We start from the raw sequence: 17,449 nt of genomic DNA, 5'->3' as shown, positions 1-17,449 counted from the left end.
TGGCAACAATTTAAAAGGTTTAGGACTGAATTGGCACAAAAAAAAGGCTTAGGACTAAATTAACACCAATGCAAAAGGTTTAGGTCTGAATTGGTACCAAAAAAAGGTGTAGGACTAAATTAGCACTAATGCAAAAGGTTTAGGACTTTTTTGGCACTTTTTCCAACAAAAGATTACAAAAATGTGTCTACCGACCATTTATTAAGTATTATTAAATTGCATTTTGAATGTTTAAAATGTACTTTTTGAAATAAGTGAATTTTACCGAATGTGTAATTCTTCACTTTGAAATAGTCTCAAGAAGTGTTATTTCCAATTTTAATAAACTTAATCGGTAACATAAGAGCACTATTTGATCTTTCATTGTCGAAGGCCTCGTTATGGAGGACTTGTTGCATTAATGAAGGACTTTGGATTGCGGTCGTACATAACGTAACAGTGAGTGACCACCTAACATAAATCATGTCGGGGTCCACTTGATTCGCTTATAAAGAGATGTAGGGGAATTTTCTTTTCCTATCCCTCTTTTAATGGAAAAAAGATAGGAATGGGCAATCGTGGTCGATTATCTCTTTGAGCATTATTATAGGAGTTTCAAGTCTGTAACTGAATGTTCGATTTGAATCATAATTACTACTAATTTATGAGCAATTTGGTGCTGAGGTAAGTAGAGTCGGGATTATCTCACATCACGGCACAACAAAACCCTATGATGTGGTCTAATCAAGATTTCCCTAGGCCAACGAGCGATTAGGGGATTCGAACATGTTACCGAGGGCTGCCAAACCATTCGAGAGTAAGCCCTACATTGCTAGACCAACCATCGCAGCCGTAATCATCAAGAAAACTTCAAGAGAAGAATGTTACATATGCGGAATTTTATGAAGATTGAAAACGAAATCAAAATCCTAATAAAAGTATATAGCAAGCCATAATGATAGGTAGCAAAGTGCAATTACTTTTCTTGTGGATCGTCGTCATTATCACTTGGTGAGACATGTAGAATATGTAAAAGTCGGAGTTATCAAAGCAGTCATATGGTCCAAATTTTCATCCAAATAACACCAAATACGAATTGACATACGATGAAGATTTGACACTCTAGTATGGTTTTATACGCCCTAGCTTGGAGGCCATGTCTAAAAGTAAGGACAGTTCAGTCTCATCTGATTTGGAAGGAAAAATAATTGAAATAAAATGATTTGGAAAAATTCGAAACCAAACTTAAATAAATAAAGATTTGAAGCTGAATCGAACTGAATTGAACTGAACTGAACTGAGTCCGTGGTATTGTTTATTTTCCACTTTCCTTATCTATCATTGTTTAACTTTATAAACCATGAATTGGTCAGCGATTCAAGTCATTATACAAATGATACCGCATTATAATTGATGAAGTTCCAATGTAACAACAAGTGTTGCAACTCAACTTACATGTAGGTCTCCGATTTCGAGAATATGATAACATAACTTATAGAAAAACAGTTCGGTTCGGTGGTTTCGTTTGGTTTGGAAGAAGATCAAACCGAACCAAACTGTCAAACTTCAATCTAACTTGATTTATGAACCGAATTTCTAAATCACCTTCTCAAATCGATTGAACTGATGATTTTGGCCCAATCTATTTTGGTTTGGCGGTCTGAATTGAACCATGCTCAACCCTAGCAATGCTTCCAACTCACACTTTGATTCGATGTTATATGCACAAACGACATTGCTTACGTCTCCGTCTTTCTTTTTCGTTTCCCTCTTTTTTCAATTAGGAATACTGTCTTTCGTTGTCACATAGTGTTTGCAAGCTCCCAAATCAACCCAATTTTCAAATCGGTGGAAAATGACTTCCCTTTTGTTTACTAACTCGGAAAGCAACCCTAATTTTCAAATGGAGAACTGAATTTTTAAGAAGGCTTTTGTTGATATTAACTGCTGACATAATCGCTTATGCCCCCTTTTCTTTCCCTTCTGCTAGACAAAGTTGCAATGGATCTTGACTCGTCCGAGATTCTTTGAACATGGACAATGTTTTTCAGTGAGAATTATGTTGTTTGTCAAATTAATAGATAAATTTCTTCGGGCAGTCAAAGGTCTTCGGAGTGGAAAAGTTTATTAACGTCAAGCGGTGACTAACATTCGATGCCCAAGTTTAATTAGTCTGTCCATCATTTTTGACGAGAGGATGAATTTTCAAACGTGTTCATTATCGAAAGAAATTTTGCTAGCAATCTAAATCAATGTTCACTTAGGCTTAGAAGATAAAGGGTTAATGCTATGAAAAACCCCAAATTGGTACACTTGTGCAAATTTCTCAAAAAAATTCACAAAAAATCCCAAATTAGTACATTTGTGATAAATTTGCCATATGTTAGTTTCTATTAAATTGGATTAATACTACAAAAATCACAAACTAGTACATCTGTGACAAACGGAAGGTAAAATCCCAAATCAGTATACCTGTCAACAGTTACGTGTCATCAAACTCAGTAATTTAATGGTAAAATTTAACGGAAACTAATTGAAAGTAAATTTATCATATGTTTATACCAGTTTGGGATTTTTCGTGGTATTAACCCTAAGATAAAAACCATAAAGAATAATATTTTTATTTAAAGATTTACACTACCAATTCTTACTTGGTAGAAAGGGAGGCCTATATAACAATAAGAATGATGCCCGAAATTGATATCATTGCCGCGATTTTGTTTTTTCCCTAAAGAAAAAAAAATGTTGTAGAAAGAAAGTTGAGGCCATGCTTCTTTGTGGTTGTAGTGTTTTCAACGGACGAGTTATAGCAAAATAAATTTAAAACAAGATACTATTTTAATTTGCATTTAGTGATTTTCAACTTTTAATGTACTTGTAGATACATTTGTGTGTTGATCTTAAACTTCGGCTTACGTACAATTGTTAATGTGATTTCAAATATTTGATTAACGTGCTTCAACTTGCTATGATTTTTATTCAATGCATTTGTTATGTCAGATTGACATTTTGCTTTATTCGATTGACTGAGTAAATTTCTGAATAGAAAAAAGTTAAATACGCCGGATTTACTCGCTTTTGAGGGGGGAAAATCATTTAATGTTAGGGTAAAGCAGTTAGATATTATATATGGAAGGGTTCTTCTGAGTTGAAGTCCGAAATGTGTCGTGACACCAATGAAGTCTTCAATCGATAACGACGTGATGATCAAATGACCCCATCTAAAGCATCACATTCGTAAATTTTGACTTCAATGCATCGGGGAGGTTTTATCCGGACAACATTCGATCACTTCACATGATAAATTGGTACATGATTTTGCTTCCGCGCTGTATTTTCTCAAAGCGAAGGTTACGACTGGCCCCACGTGAGACTGCTTGTACCACAAAACTTCAAAGGGCCAGAACTTAGGCAAGATGTATAATCAAATCAAATAATAATTCATGTTCCTAGAACATGTTCCCGGCAAATGCATTCGATCAAAGATTATTTAAATCACGATATTAGCTGTGTTCTTTCTCCTGTGTTTGCGAAGACGACACATTAGCAGACAGTAAGCACAAGATTTTTCTCTAAGTTTATTAGCCCCGAGATCTGAAAATGATAGAGCAATAATTTTTTCTTGTGGTTGTGTTCTTTCCTGTTGCTTTCTCTTTCTGGAGCACAGATTCCTTTAGCTAATTGGTGGAAGAAGAGGAGGACTCGATCTTGTCATTTTTCATGGCCCAACTCAGGACTATTTATGGTTTTCCATCATTAATAGTGATCGTATAGACCTTATAAGATGTTCGGCAAACGTTCCACGGCTGCAATACCTTTGAAAAAGGCGCCACACCAACTTTTAAGGCGTCGCGCAGCTAGGAGAGTAATTGAGTCAAGTCAAATTGAGTCGAAATGGTTCAATACCGGAGCTGACCCGACTTGAATGGTCAAGGCTGATGCTAGACTCAAGCTTGATCGAGCTTAATCTTCAATCTCGAGCTCAACAAAATCGGGTAATAACTTCTACTCGAACCTTGAATTAAACTTGGACGTATATTTAATGCAGTTTAATGGAAATATTATTAAAACTTCTTTTAATCTTTTTATGAACATTTTTATGTGCATATATATATTTAAAACACAAAAACACAATTATTCGATTAGACATGCCAGCTTCTCAAGTCTGGCACTTTCAATTGTGAGTTTGACTCAATTAAGTACTTGAGTACAACCGACTTGTATTAACTTGCAAGTCAAATTTGAGTAGCTCACGAGTAACTTAACTCGCATAAATTCCTAATAATGATACTGACAAATTGCACAAACCCAATTGCTATACTTTTATAATACAATTACACCGCAATGCATCCACGATGCAACTACATCTGGTACCAATCGGATCCTATTAATTTGTACTTCTTTAGGTACGGAAGCATCTCGTTCAAAGACAAGCGGTTCTCGAAATCACGTTCGCTTGTCGTTCCAGCATATGATGTCGGTTTGCAGCGTTTGAGATTCTCTAATCAGAAATTCCCAGTATTCTCTCTGTTGTTAGAACTGCCTACATTATCATTGGTTTTCCCAATCTTGTTAGTTATTATAAGCAATAGCGAATTAAAGATGGAGAAACTATCGTTAGCCAGTCGCATGACATGTTTCAACATTGGCCGTTTCGTGTCTCTCGACATGTTGCGAAGGCAGTTTCTGACATGCATGCAATTAAATGAGGTTTCCGGCGACATTGTATGGCCATACGTGTAGGCGTTGAGTTAAGAATCTTGTACGTCCAATAATTAACAACAATGTCTTAGCGATTATTTTCGAAACTTCCCCTTGTGTAGTTGTCCAAAAAGTCTTGAATCTAATGTACGGATTCTGATTTGGTCTTAAACTCTTTAATTTGACCAACATAGTTCTAAACCTTTTAATAATTTTTCATTATAGTCAATCTGGCTAATTTAGATCGGAAATCACAGATAGGGCGGTCTAGTCAATGCTAATCGTCCTACATGACACGGCTAGCATGTGTGGCATGAACAATCTTAAATGAAACCATGTAGTTTTGAGTTTATATATTCAATTTCTTTTTTCTCTTTTTTTCTTTCTTTTCTTTCCAATTTTTTCCTTCTCTACTAGTCATCTTTTTTGTTTTTACGTCGAAAAGGGCCGGCAGGGGCCGCCGAGGCCTCGATGATGTTGCCTTGGTTGAGGTTTGCAGGGATCATTGGGGGCGAGGGAGTAGAAGATGCTAGAGTAGTCACAAACAAACATACATTAAGGGAGGTCAAGACCAACCGCGCAACCTCCATTAATGGAGATGCTCGAGCTCAAATTTGGATTGCAGAACTTGGATTTGAGTTGCATGACCTCAAATATGAGGTCGTGCTCCTCATTCACAGGTGGTGGATGGAGGTCGTGGCCTCGGATTTGAGGCTGCACCCCTCAAATCTAAGTTCGAGCTAGAGGGGGCTTGGAGGACCGTGGTAGTGGAAGCCGTCGAGGTGGTAATGGACGGAGGGCTGGGACGGCGGCGAGTTGGTGGTGGAAGGCGAGTCATGAGGTTGAGTTGATCAGAGGTTGGATCGACGGTGGTCTGGATGTTGTCCATGGTGATCTGGTTGTTGTCCAGAGGCGAAAGGAAGATGAAGAAAGGAAAAAACAGAAAAAAGGAAAACGAAGAAAAGAAAAGAAAAAAAGGGGAAAAAATCAAAAAATTTAAAAATTACTTGAAATGAGCTTTTCTGAGTAGAGAGGTGGTCCATGTCAGTTGCCGGCTGTGACACATAGGACGGCCGGCGATGACTGGACTGCCAAGTCAGTAATTTCCGGCCAATTTAGACCGGATGATGTCGGCGAATGAAGCCAACTATTACTGTTAAGGGTTTTTTTGTCTTTTTTATTAATTTTTATTTTAGGTTAAAAGCTACACTTTATATATCAGCTATTGATAGACGTTGGCCATCAAGCACTGAGAAGAAAATAGAGAGAAAAGAAAAGAGAGAAGAAAAAGTGAGTTTTTCTTTGTGAGTATTCTCAATTTCTTTGTGCCTTGATCTTGAGAGAAGATCATCATTGTATTCCTACTTTTTTCGAAATCTAGTGGATTTGCAGAGTGCCTCTACCCAGAGACGCCTAGGTTTGGGTAAACTTCGATAACAAATTCTCTAGTGTGTTATTCCGATTCTATTCTATTTATTATTATATTCTGCTAGTGATGATTGTTTGCTTGGGTTATTTTTCTAGAATTTGTGTGCGATTCCCAACAGATGATTCTATTCGACAATTATAAAAAGATTTAGGACTACGTTGAACAAATTAAAAAGTTTAGGATTGAATTGCTAGCCGTACCATAGGCTTAAAATTTTTTGGATAATTTTTCCGCCCCCATGCCCATCCGTATCGAGGGTTGGTGGATAAAATCCAACCCTGCAAGAGATCATTCGTTGATTCAATTTTTTATTTGCAGGGATCAGATGTAAATAGTGATGCACATGGAGCTGATTTAAATTCGTTCCTGGATACTTGACCTAAGACCATATTGGCGATAAGTTTATTGGAAAAATGGTCGAAGTTCATGTGCTCCCGTGAAGGGCATCTAATTAGGTCTGTTAGGCTAACAGAAATAAAAACATATTGAACGCGCCAGGATTTGAAAAGAGAAAAAAAAAAAAAGGAAAAATAAAATAAAAAAATAATTCGAAAAAAATTAAATTATTTTTTAAAAAATGTCCACATATGCAACGTAAGATGGCTGGCATCCACGTAATCAATTTCCGTTCAAAATTGGTGGAATGGACTCAATTGGCAAAATGTGAAAATATTTAGGACTCAATTGACACAATTATAAGATTTGAGACTGAATTGACAAAATTGCAATGGGCCTATGGCTTTACTTTGGTAATTTTCCTAAACAACCTCTAGTAGATGAAAAAAAATTCTTTTTTTCTAAAATTACAACGCGTATTTCAAGAAAGTAATCATAGATCAATAGAGTCACGTTCTCAAACTTTTTATGGAAAGTGAGAACAAGACGCTCCTTTCTCTTTGTGCTTGGGCCCATTCAAGATTGACCCAAGACATCAAAGACCAACCAAGTGCAAATTGGGAAAGCATTTTGGTATTATTTATGGAGATTTGGCCCAGTAAAGAAGTCCAAGATAGATACCAAAGAGTCCCTTCAGTCATTTCACTATCTCGTGCCATACCCAGATATCCATTACATGCTTGAATTTACCCCCAATCGATTATCTCCTGCTATCTAAAGTTCCAAGCATGTAAACTCTATTCCCGACCATATCTTCTCAGAATCTTGGATCATGTGAAGTCATACTGGATTTTGGCCACTAACTTTTAGCTAATCACATCGGGTTGGCCCAAGAAAGTACGGGACTGAAGGACCAAAGTAGCCCAAAGACATGAAGTACCCAACAAGAAAATGAAGCAGTAATATAACCCGGGGCCAGGGCCGGGGCTGGGGATTACCGTCCCCGTCCCCGCCCCACGAACTGAAAACTTGCCCCGCCGCCGCTCTGTGCCCCGTACCGGGGCAGGGTAGAGAGCGGGGATGCCTCCTAGTAAGAGCTAGCAAGTACGAAATAGAAAAGGCCTCATTGTTATGTTATTTTAATAATGTCTAATAAGAAAAGTGCCTCGTGAGATGGGTGCTAAAAGGAAAAGTCTCGTGGGTTGATTTTATAGAATCAAACGAGCTCCAACCTCAACGAAATAGTCGACTTTCGACAATCGAGAAGATGGAAAAAGAAATGTCCCGCATTTCTTGTTCAGCTTGCATCTCTTATGTAAAAAGCAAGGCTCGTAAGAGGAGGTGGATATTGGAATTTTTAAATATATTTTTTGAATTTTTTTTTATCTTATTTATGTTCTACCTAATGCCCCGCGGGGCATTTTGCGGGGGGGGGGACAATTTGCCCATTTGAGGTGGTGTCGTGTGAGGCCCGAATTTCGTGCTCTATGGCCCATCCCTTAGTGGGGAGGGACAACTAGTGCAGCTACCCCTCGGACCGTTATCATAGGAGTTTCACATTTATTATAAAATGTCCAGGCTGAGTCATAGTTGTTAAGTCCATTTGTAGGTGTACGAGTCTGTCACTGCAGCCCTATTAGCATCTCAGAAGTTAAGAAATCTCTACTCAAGAAGTAGCAAATGCTCAAGGCATAAGTTGACCGGATGTTTGTTCACAATATAGCCCAAACTTGTGACTTTTGAAACATAGCGTGACCTTTTTATCACTGGCTCATCACACCCGGCAGTATACAATATTCATTATGTTAATTAGCAAACGTGAAATCGAAGAGATATGTGGACGAAGATCCACCATTAAGGACTAGTGGCACGAGATGGAGAATCAAGCTTTTCCCCCAAACCCTAAAAAGTCACTTGTAGGCTTTGATAATCGGAGCACGTTTTGCGTACAATCGAATCACGTGAGCTGATATTATCTTAGTCATTATATGATGTGACTAAGATGGGCAGGCATGATGTAACGTTTAAAATTGAGTGGGCTAACAGGGTATGTAGGAATTTTTCCGGGAACTGATGGACTTGGTGACTCGGATGGGCAGATATGGCGCATCATATCGGGTCCTCATGAGATATTGTGAAGGTTAAGATCACTCCGTCTACCCCAAAAACATCGGTCAAAATAAGCTTTTCACTGTGAAAAAGCGTCAAAAGTGCATTCTTTTTGTTACCTTGATAGCCATAAAAAATTAAACCACTAAATTTGGAAGGAAACCCTCCAAAAACTTCAGTCAATTCATCTCCTTCAATCGTGCATTTCATCTATTTCACTTGCATATTAATGCAATGTTATAGCTCATTTCGTTTCCATCACTTTACATTTATTGCAAAACTGTACACATTTCAAACTGAAAGTTCTACCATATTCACTACTCAAACTAAACTCTCTAGATAAAGATGGATGAGTCGACTCAGTAATCTCACGTGGATTTCACTTGATTCGGCAAATCTCATGTCGTGAAGCCCATAATCTTAAGGTAATTTAGGCTCTGAAGCTCAACTGTGATGGAAAGATGGTCGATCTTCTTCTCTTTCCCTCTTAAAGATGAGCAAGCTTATATATATTCTTATAAGATCATATTCTTTATTCTAGGGTTTCGTTGCCTTGTAAGGACCACATTCCTGTCCCTTCTGTCCTTGGCGGGGCTCGACGCAAATGTGAAACCTAACATTATTCCATCCCTAGCGGTAGTTCTCCCTTATTGTCCTGTTCCGGATTAGCATAACACCTAAGCATGATTAAGACTACAAATGGCGTAGTAGACACTTACTTTAAGCACACCATCGTTTACTTCCTCTCTTAACTAAACTTTAGGTTGACGACTTTGGGTATGGTCTGCCTAGCTGCGAATTTTATGGTTAATCATATGGTCGGTGAAGTTAGGTTACAGGTGGTTGAGCTTGTGAGCTGTCCAACTATATTGAGTCAACGAAAGTACAGAAATGAGAAAAACTAGATCAACAAGTACGTCAGAAGCAATTATAATACGCAGCTTTCGAAAATTCTTATAAAAACACAGACCGAGTTTTCCTAGAAATTGGTAATGATGTTTGAATTAGTTGGGGTTCCAAACCAAATTTACAAAATGTCATCAAGATGTTATATCAGATGATGAAATTTTCGTTCGTACCATGCATCTAGTTAAATTAAGCTTACATATGCCTCTCTCTCTATATATACAACAAATTTATTTGCTTTAAAAGTGAATTTTTATCTAAAAATAGCCATGTGATCCATACTATCAAGCTAATTTGTACAGTGAACAATCTTACCTTACATATATATGTCTGCAAATACGATCAAATCGGACGCATTTGAGCCGTCGAAAGAGAGATTGTAAAGCCCGATAAGAGAGAGAGAGAGAGAGAGAGAGAGAGAGAGAGAGTAAATCACACAAAAGTGATATTACATGACGTACTGATGCAATCTCATTGGATCAATTAAGATCCACGTGCTTATTATTTTTGGATGCAGGACAACTAACCCAAATTTTTTTTTGAACAACTAATTAACCCATTTGATTGCCCAATGATTCTACACCAATCATTACATTTTTATACAAGTATTGCTAGATAACCAAATAGAAAAATGAATTGTTAGATAATGTAGAAACTTCTTTTCTTTCTTTTCCTTTTCCCAAATTTTCGTAAAAAGAGGAGAATCCGGCTTGGGTAAAGGCGCAAGTGCGGGGACTTGAATAGAAGCAGTGGCACACGAGGTCCACATGAATGAGCCACTTGTGTGTACGCCTCTCTAATTTCTACTCCCTCCTTCTCGATCGAGCCTTTTGTCAAAACAAAGCACATCAAAGACCACATTGCCCACACTCGCTTCCCAAACTCGGAAAATGTACTATTTTCACCTCTTTGTCATAATGTGACTAAGACCCATTCGGGTTTGAGCAAGTGCTAAACTAGCCCTTTCAATTTTTCACTTTAATTTTTGCTGAATCCACACCTATGCACTTGCGCCATTGATATTAATGGCCCTGTGTGCGACCCATATGATTTAAGGATCGAGATGAATTGGGTTCACATGTCCTCGACATACTTGATTGTGTCTCAGTCTGACATGACGACTCGTCTGATGTTTGAGGGCGACCGCCATGATAGGGGCCTTGTCAAGTTCGCACCGTCTCAACCACCATTAGTTTATTCAGTTGTGCTCTCCCTTTTTTTAAGCCTTTTCCTGCCTCATTAATAATTGAGAGGCGCTATTCGAGGTATTAAGATATACACAAATGGAGGAGAATAAAGACTCCATTATCCACACCACACGTTATGCCACTTCCACCACCTCCATCTCGCACTACATGCCAAAACTCTCTCTCTCTCTCTCTACGCACACAAAATTAAGGGAAAAGGATGGCAATATTAACATGGACACTTTTGTCCACGTCTAATTCTAGATGTTCATGAGGATTGGATGACCTTTAGCTTCACTTGAACTATTTGTCTTCGCCTTCGCTAGGAAGCTATCTAAGTCTTGCAATAATTGAAACCCTAACAAGCTCCAAACTTGAAGAAGGTGAAATACGTAACTGACGATGATGACATGATATGATCGATCAATCATCACTGCTCGTATGCTATGAATCTCATTTCACTCGACGCAGTCTGTATTGTGTTTTCACCTTTGATCGATCAGTTCACCGCGAACCACTAACATGCAGTATATCTTGTCGATAAGATAACTTCTTCCCTACATAGAAGCCATTTCTAGATCCGCAAATATAGTACTTTTGAGACATCGGACATTGATGTTTAATCTTTCTAACGATCTAGTTAGAACTAACAAAGAATAGGCTCATGGCTCTTATTAGATGCCTTCATAGGAAAGTAGGTCATGGGGCCCTAAATGGGGACATTATCTGTTTATAGTAGTCCAAGTGTAAATCTACTAACTCACTCGTTCTTGATGATATCGACATATCTCTGATCAAATAATGTTGTGCATGCCATAGTTTATCTTATGCTTATATATGCATATAACGAGGAAAGACAATTTGATTTTCCTAAAAATTGACGCATGATGTATAAATCATGAAGATGAATATCACGTTTATTTTTTTTATTATGTGGGCTTCCATGAGCTACAATTCAAGCAAGTCTTGTGATGTGATTTTTCTTTTAGAATGACTCGGTGACATGGAAAATAATCGAACAGTTTCTTCCATCAAAGAGAGGACATGGGCGGCATTTGATTGAAATGCTCAAAACAAGGTCCTACGTGGCACGCACAGAAGGGACATCAGTGTGGACGTGGCACTTCTTGGCCGCATGTGGGACTTAGCTCTAACTTGTAAGCATCTCTCACTCTCTCTATCTACACTTAGTTCTTTTTTTCTTGGCGGTATCTCCATACATTTAATTAGTGTTGGCTCTTAACTTGTATGTTTGTCAAAGGAGTTGAATATCTTAGTCATTGCAAAGGGTCAATTCATCTGAGGGCTTCCAACTAATTAATCAAACTTTCACGGCCGTGTCCTCCGAATTATATACGCAACAGGCACAACCCTTGTCGTCGTCTTCAATAATTCAGCGCTCGGCGCGGTTAATTGCTCCACCAATAAACCCCTTATCTCTTCGCACGTCAAATTATTAAAGATACCGGAAGAAAATTGTTAATCTCAAATGTTAATCACATATAGTTCTTAATCTAAATATCTTGCGAGTGCTGTCCAGCCAGCGGTGGAACCAAATTTCCCCCCAAAAGAAAACAAAAGAAACCCCAAGAGAAAACGGGGGTGGTGGAGGAGGGAGGAAGGAGGCGGCAGCACGCACGCAGCCTTTTCAGATTCCTCACGGCTCTCATAATCCAACTTTGTTTAATGCACTAATCCCAATAATAACCTAAAGAGGAGACGGCCACGAATAGAGGGCACGTCCCTTTCACGTGTCCCCCCCTAGACCTTTTCTTTTTTTTTTTTTTTGGTCGAAACCCCTAGATCTTTTCAACGACACTCAAAAACCCTGCGATGCTCCCCCCTTCTTTCCCCATAAAAGCCCGACCTCGAGAAATCCATTCAAGCGCCCCCACCAAATGCATTCACACTCATCAGTCGAAATAGGGAAAGCTGGGATCACTTCGTGTTTTTTCTCTCTTTATTATTAGTGCATAATCGGGATTAGGTGCTAAGCTAATTGAATCTGGACAGGCGCTTGTCGTTTAGGAGAAAGGAAGCAATCAGCAGTGAGAATCTGGCAGTCCTGGACTTGCCAACCTATCAAGCAAAATATCGTCTGTTGATAGATAGATGGAAACGCAGATGCTCACAGCATAGTGAGCTGACCCCCATGATTGAAAGTGGACCCAAGATAATGAGGGATCCCACCGAGGACCAACTACCATCACATGAATAAGGCTAAAGAAATATGTGGGCAGATCCCAAAAAAAAGGAGAAGAAAAGGAAATCTCACTTCATAATCTGGACATCGATTAGTCTTCACATGCTATCGAAATGTCAAAGTCCCATGCGATTACCCTTCTTTACATTGATCGACATAGCACTTTCAATAAAACTAGCATTCCCGTCCAGAGTAGAGCACACACGTTAGCATATACTAGTCCTAAGCATAGTGGGCGTTTCCCGCCAAACAATGACAACTATATTACAGTGTTGTACGATAGAACCATTGCATGATAAAGCAAAAGGTGCTATGCAAGACTTGGCAGTGTACCAGCACAACACGGACTTAATCATGAAAACCATGCAAAACAAACACATTTTTTCTTTACACATATCGATAAGCCACTCCGTTATTGCAAATCATGTTTGAACATATCGGGAGTCGATGATCATTACATGGGACATATGTACACTTCATATCTATAGATTCCACCTCATGAAACCAAATCCTATGTAGCAACTAAAAGAGGTAAAGCCAAATCCTTGGTCCATATACAACCAGAAAAAGCCACAACTATGTCCAATATTCACCATATGCTATTTACAGCTAAAGCTTTGACTATTTCGGCCCCCCTTATACCACATTTCACTTTGCATTCTTGTGCCTAATAATTTATGTTTCTGTATTCGTCCCACCATTGACTCACTATACACTATAAACTAAGAAAAGCACTGATCTTCTTTCTTCTTCTTCTTCTTCTGTCTTTCTTTTTTTCATTTGTTTTCAGAAAGGAGCGCGATGAGGAATGCCCTTTCTTCGCCTGGCATTGCTGTGGTTATAGATTGGCGGAGTGCCGGGAGAGATGCTTGCGGTGGCGTCATCCCCGGACCAAGTCAGCCTCTCTCCTCCATTGATCTTATTATCGGAGAAAATCACTGTCCCGTCCATCAGACGGCCAAAGAACGGGGACTTCCGAGGCTTCTTTGGCGTCCACGACTCATCCGAATCGAAGTCACCGCTGAGCGCGTCCCTGCCATGCTTGAGTTTCAGAGTGAATGTGAGGTCCGGATCATCGCCCCTCTTCATGGCATTGAGCTACAGAAGAAATGGACAGATTCAGATGAATGTCGAGAAACTTTGGTCAACACGTGCTTGATAAAAAATAGACGCCATGCCAATGTGAATGACTTGAAAGCAAGCAAATTCAATAGATTCGATCAGCAGAGTAGGTGAAGAAACATTGCCCCAGATACAAAATGTCAGTCAAAAGCGAACTTGCACGCAATTAAATTAATAAAAACCAGAAAACCTGGGCGGTTAATCCAATATATACCACAAATTTTGCGCCGGTAAACCAATCATTCATTAGTCAAACTAATACAAAATCGATCGAAAATGCTCAAATTCAACAACGAATGAATGAAAAGAACTTGTCCATGAATCAATCAATCATTCGACCATCCCAAAAATGCACTTCAATCGCAGGGAAGAAGGATGAAAATCAGAAAAATTTACCTTGCAACCCAGAGAACAGAACCTGAAGGAATCAAGGAGGCTTCTGCAACAAATCTCGCAAGTGTTGGTGACCCCCTTGCCAGGCCTGGGCTGTGGCCTCTCATTGAGGAACACGATCTTCGCGCTGTTGATTATGTATGTCTGAACGCACGATATATCTATGTACTTCTGAATCTCATTCACCCTCACCACGTTGTGGTACGACGATCGTCTTATCTGCAAAAACAACCCCCGAAACAGAGAACTCACAATCCCATTCGATGAAAAAGATGGAAAGTTTCCCAGGCAATCCGGGACAAGGGGTGATTCTGAACGAGCACAAAAGGGCTCGTTTTGACGTACCTGAACGACGCGATGGTCCCTGTGATGGACGCGACAGTAAGAGCAGAGAGCATTTCCGACGCAGTCCAAGCAGAACATGTTGCACTCGCTCTTGTTGGAGTCCCCATGGATAGGACAGGGCGTGAAGTAGCTCGCCCGGAGCATTGGCTTCAGCCACGGCGGACCCAAATCGTCGTTTCCCGTTCTTATTATCGGGCTCACCTGAAGAAAGCAAAAAATCGAACAGGACACCAACACCAAAATCAAAACCGACCCTTCACGTTCTTCTCCATCACGCAGCCGAAATGGAAACAGCCAAAAACAGAGGGGACCAAAAACACGCGGTACCATCACTTTCTCGCGGTTGGTCTTGAAGAATTCGATGCTCTGCAGGTGGTGATGGATGTCGAGAGCCACCTTGTCCCAGCTTCAAGGCAAAATCCAACCCGGTCTCCACCTCCTTCTGTCGACTCAGCTCCGAGAAAGATTGGAACTTTTCGTCCTCTGCAAATGCACCAAAGCTCGACACGATCGATGGCAGCAGTCGAGACTGATATACTGTGGCGGAGGAAGAAGAAGGGACTGGAAAGACAGAGAGAGAGAGAGAGAGAGAGACGGAGGATCATATATCAGATGGAGGAGACGAATCTATGAGGCGGTCAATCAATAATAATTCATTCCTGGGGATTTGTGTGGGTCTGTTTTTTAATTAATTTTTACCAAAAATATTTTCCGAACTCAATTTTATCTTTATTTATTTTTTTTTGGGGTTTTTTTTTTTGAACTTGGTTTTTTTTTTAGGGGGTTTAAGGAGGTGAGGAAACGTGGCCTGTTCTCGCAGAAGCCGAGCTCATCGACGGGGGGCTCTCGAATGCGGACAGCGATGACAAGATTCTCACGTTTCATTACCCGTCTGATCGAAATTCCCCACCTTATTTTTTGTTTTTTTCCTTCCTTTTTGGCCCTTTTTTTTTTTGTATTTTATTTTCTCCGAAAAAATAAGGAAAAATGAAAATATGGAGGGGGGAGCCGGGGCTGGAGCTGGTGGCGGTGTGCGGATGCGGCCGCCGTTGACCGGAGAAGCGTGTGTGGCTGAGGGTACGGACCTTGTGATCTGAAGGGGGTGGGTGGGCCCCCCCAACAGGATTTGTGGGAGGAGGTGGGGGCGCTGCGCGCATGATCGGACAAAGGTGACGCCGCCTTTTGTGCTGTTCCGTGATTCCCCACGTCCTGGGCGGGGGACACGTGCGAACACACCCCCACACCCCCTCCTCCTCCCGGAAGAACCCATTTCCGGGGGGCGATCGATTCCCGAATTGATCCGATTTCATCTTGAAACTGAGAATCGGGCCCCGGTTGGTCCCAATCCGATTCTTGGGTTGAATTGGTCCAGTTTAGGATTTAGTGTTTTCTTTTGTAATGTTCTTTTCTTAGTTCGGTCCAGGCGGTCCGATTCTGCACCTGAAACTGGGTATCGACCTGATTATTCCCGATTCCAAAAATTGGAAGCAGGAAACCGAATCAATTCTTGCAGGTATAGCCCATAACCGGCTGGTTCGGTTCGGTTCGGTTTGGTCCAATCCAGTTTCCCCTACACAACCCTAGCTAGTTTGATCGAAACGGAACTCCCAAAGAGTGCAAGTTAAACTTTTTCTGTTCGTTTCCTCGTTTTCTTCTCCCTTTTTTTTTCGCAATTCAAACTTTTGGGATTTTTCGGCTCGGATCGAATCTCATCACGACCTTCCTTTTCACATGAATCGAGCCAGACTCAAATCGTAGAACAATGAACGTGCAGTCGTCGAGATTACTCTAGGGTAGGAACACATGAGCACGCGCATGGCTCGCAATGTTCCGGGCCGGTGACCGGACACGTCAATTAGATCGACAAAAAAATAAAATAAAATAAAATGCAGTACACCATTTACATACGATATTTGAGCTTGTGCACTCGAACGAACATGAGCGCTGCTGGATAAGCATACACCGACAAAACAACATTATCACTTTGCCCAACTCAATCAAACCGAATTAAAAAAAAATAAAATCAAACCACATAATTTTTCTTTATTTTCTTATCATTTTTTACGATTTTATTTTCTTGTCCTCTTTCACGAGATAATCTGAACCGCCAATGGCAGTCGGTCCAGTAGAACTGCATAAGACTTCACGGAATATAAATTTCTTCCTCTTGCATTTTCCTTTTCCTTAGTGAAAAATCTGTATAATTTTAGAGTACACTTCTGAAAAAAAAAAAAAAGAGTTCATGGATGCTCTTCTTTGTTGCTAAGAAAACAGGGCATTCAAGGCCTACGTCCACGTATACGCAACTTGACCTCTTCGAAATATCTCCTCTGCTTAGGTTTGTGTCATCAGAACCAACGAATATCTGCGCTGCTGCACTTACATCTCCCTGTGCAGTCCTCGTGCTCGTCTTACAAATATCGTCCTTCGCTTTCACGTCGATAGGAAACTGAGAACTCCCTTTGGTAAGCTGCGGTTGGCGTCCATATTCCGCGCATTCGCCATGGAAACCCTAACAGAAATATCTGTTTGGACACGAGAGTCTGCTGGACATATATAGCGATGTACAATTAAAGCTGCAATTCATTCCCGCTATCAAGCTCGACACTGTCTTTGATGAGCGTAGTTCGCGTGATTAATGTTCGTGTTCGAGATGTTTCCATCGTTAATAAGACTAGGGTTTGTATCGCTTGGTGTTCTGATATTTGTTTACTGGTGGTGTTGATATTCCTTTCTTGC

At 40.1% G+C, this 17,449-nt stretch overlaps 1 protein-coding gene across 1 annotated transcript; it reads right to left on the bottom strand.

Moving 5' to 3' along the window:
- Positions 1-13,218: 13,218 nt before the first annotated feature.
- On the bottom strand, positions 13,219-15,346 carry LOC115670090 (protein RGF1 INDUCIBLE TRANSCRIPTION FACTOR 1). Its single transcript, XM_030591292.2, has 4 exons — positions 15,038-15,346; positions 14,711-14,911; positions 14,369-14,584; positions 13,219-13,948 (listed from the first exon to the last, which is right to left on the bottom strand). The coding sequence occupies exons 1-4, from the start codon at positions 15,038-15,040 to the stop codon at positions 13,637-13,639; spliced, it is 732 nt and encodes a 243-aa protein (XP_030447152.1). The 5' UTR covers positions 15,041-15,346; the 3' UTR covers positions 13,219-13,636.
- Positions 15,347-17,449: the final 2,103 nt, after the last annotated feature.

The sequence above is a fragment of the Syzygium oleosum genome, unplaced genomic scaffold, assembly GCF_021117445.2.
Source record: "Syzygium oleosum isolate NSW1041296 unplaced genomic scaffold, Sole_v2.1 Sole_v2.22, whole genome shotgun sequence".
Taxonomy (NCBI): domain Eukaryota; kingdom Viridiplantae; phylum Streptophyta; class Magnoliopsida; order Myrtales; family Myrtaceae; genus Syzygium; species Syzygium oleosum.
Note: the sequence above shows the minus strand (reverse complement) of the source record. Positions and strands in the feature narration are given on the sequence as shown.

What these genes read in the sequence shown, in the direction of transcription:
- LOC115670090 (XM_030591292.2), bottom strand. An exon ending in GGGACCATCGCGTCGTTCAG is followed by an intron (nt 14,585 to 14,710) that starts GTACGTCAAAAC and finishes TTGTTTTTGCAG; the next exon opens with ATAAGACGATCGTCGTACCA. An exon ending in TCTGTTCTCTGGGTTGCAAG is followed by an intron (nt 13,949 to 14,368) that starts GTAAATTTTTCT and finishes TTTCTTCTGTAG; the next exon opens with CTCAATGCCATGAAGAGGGG.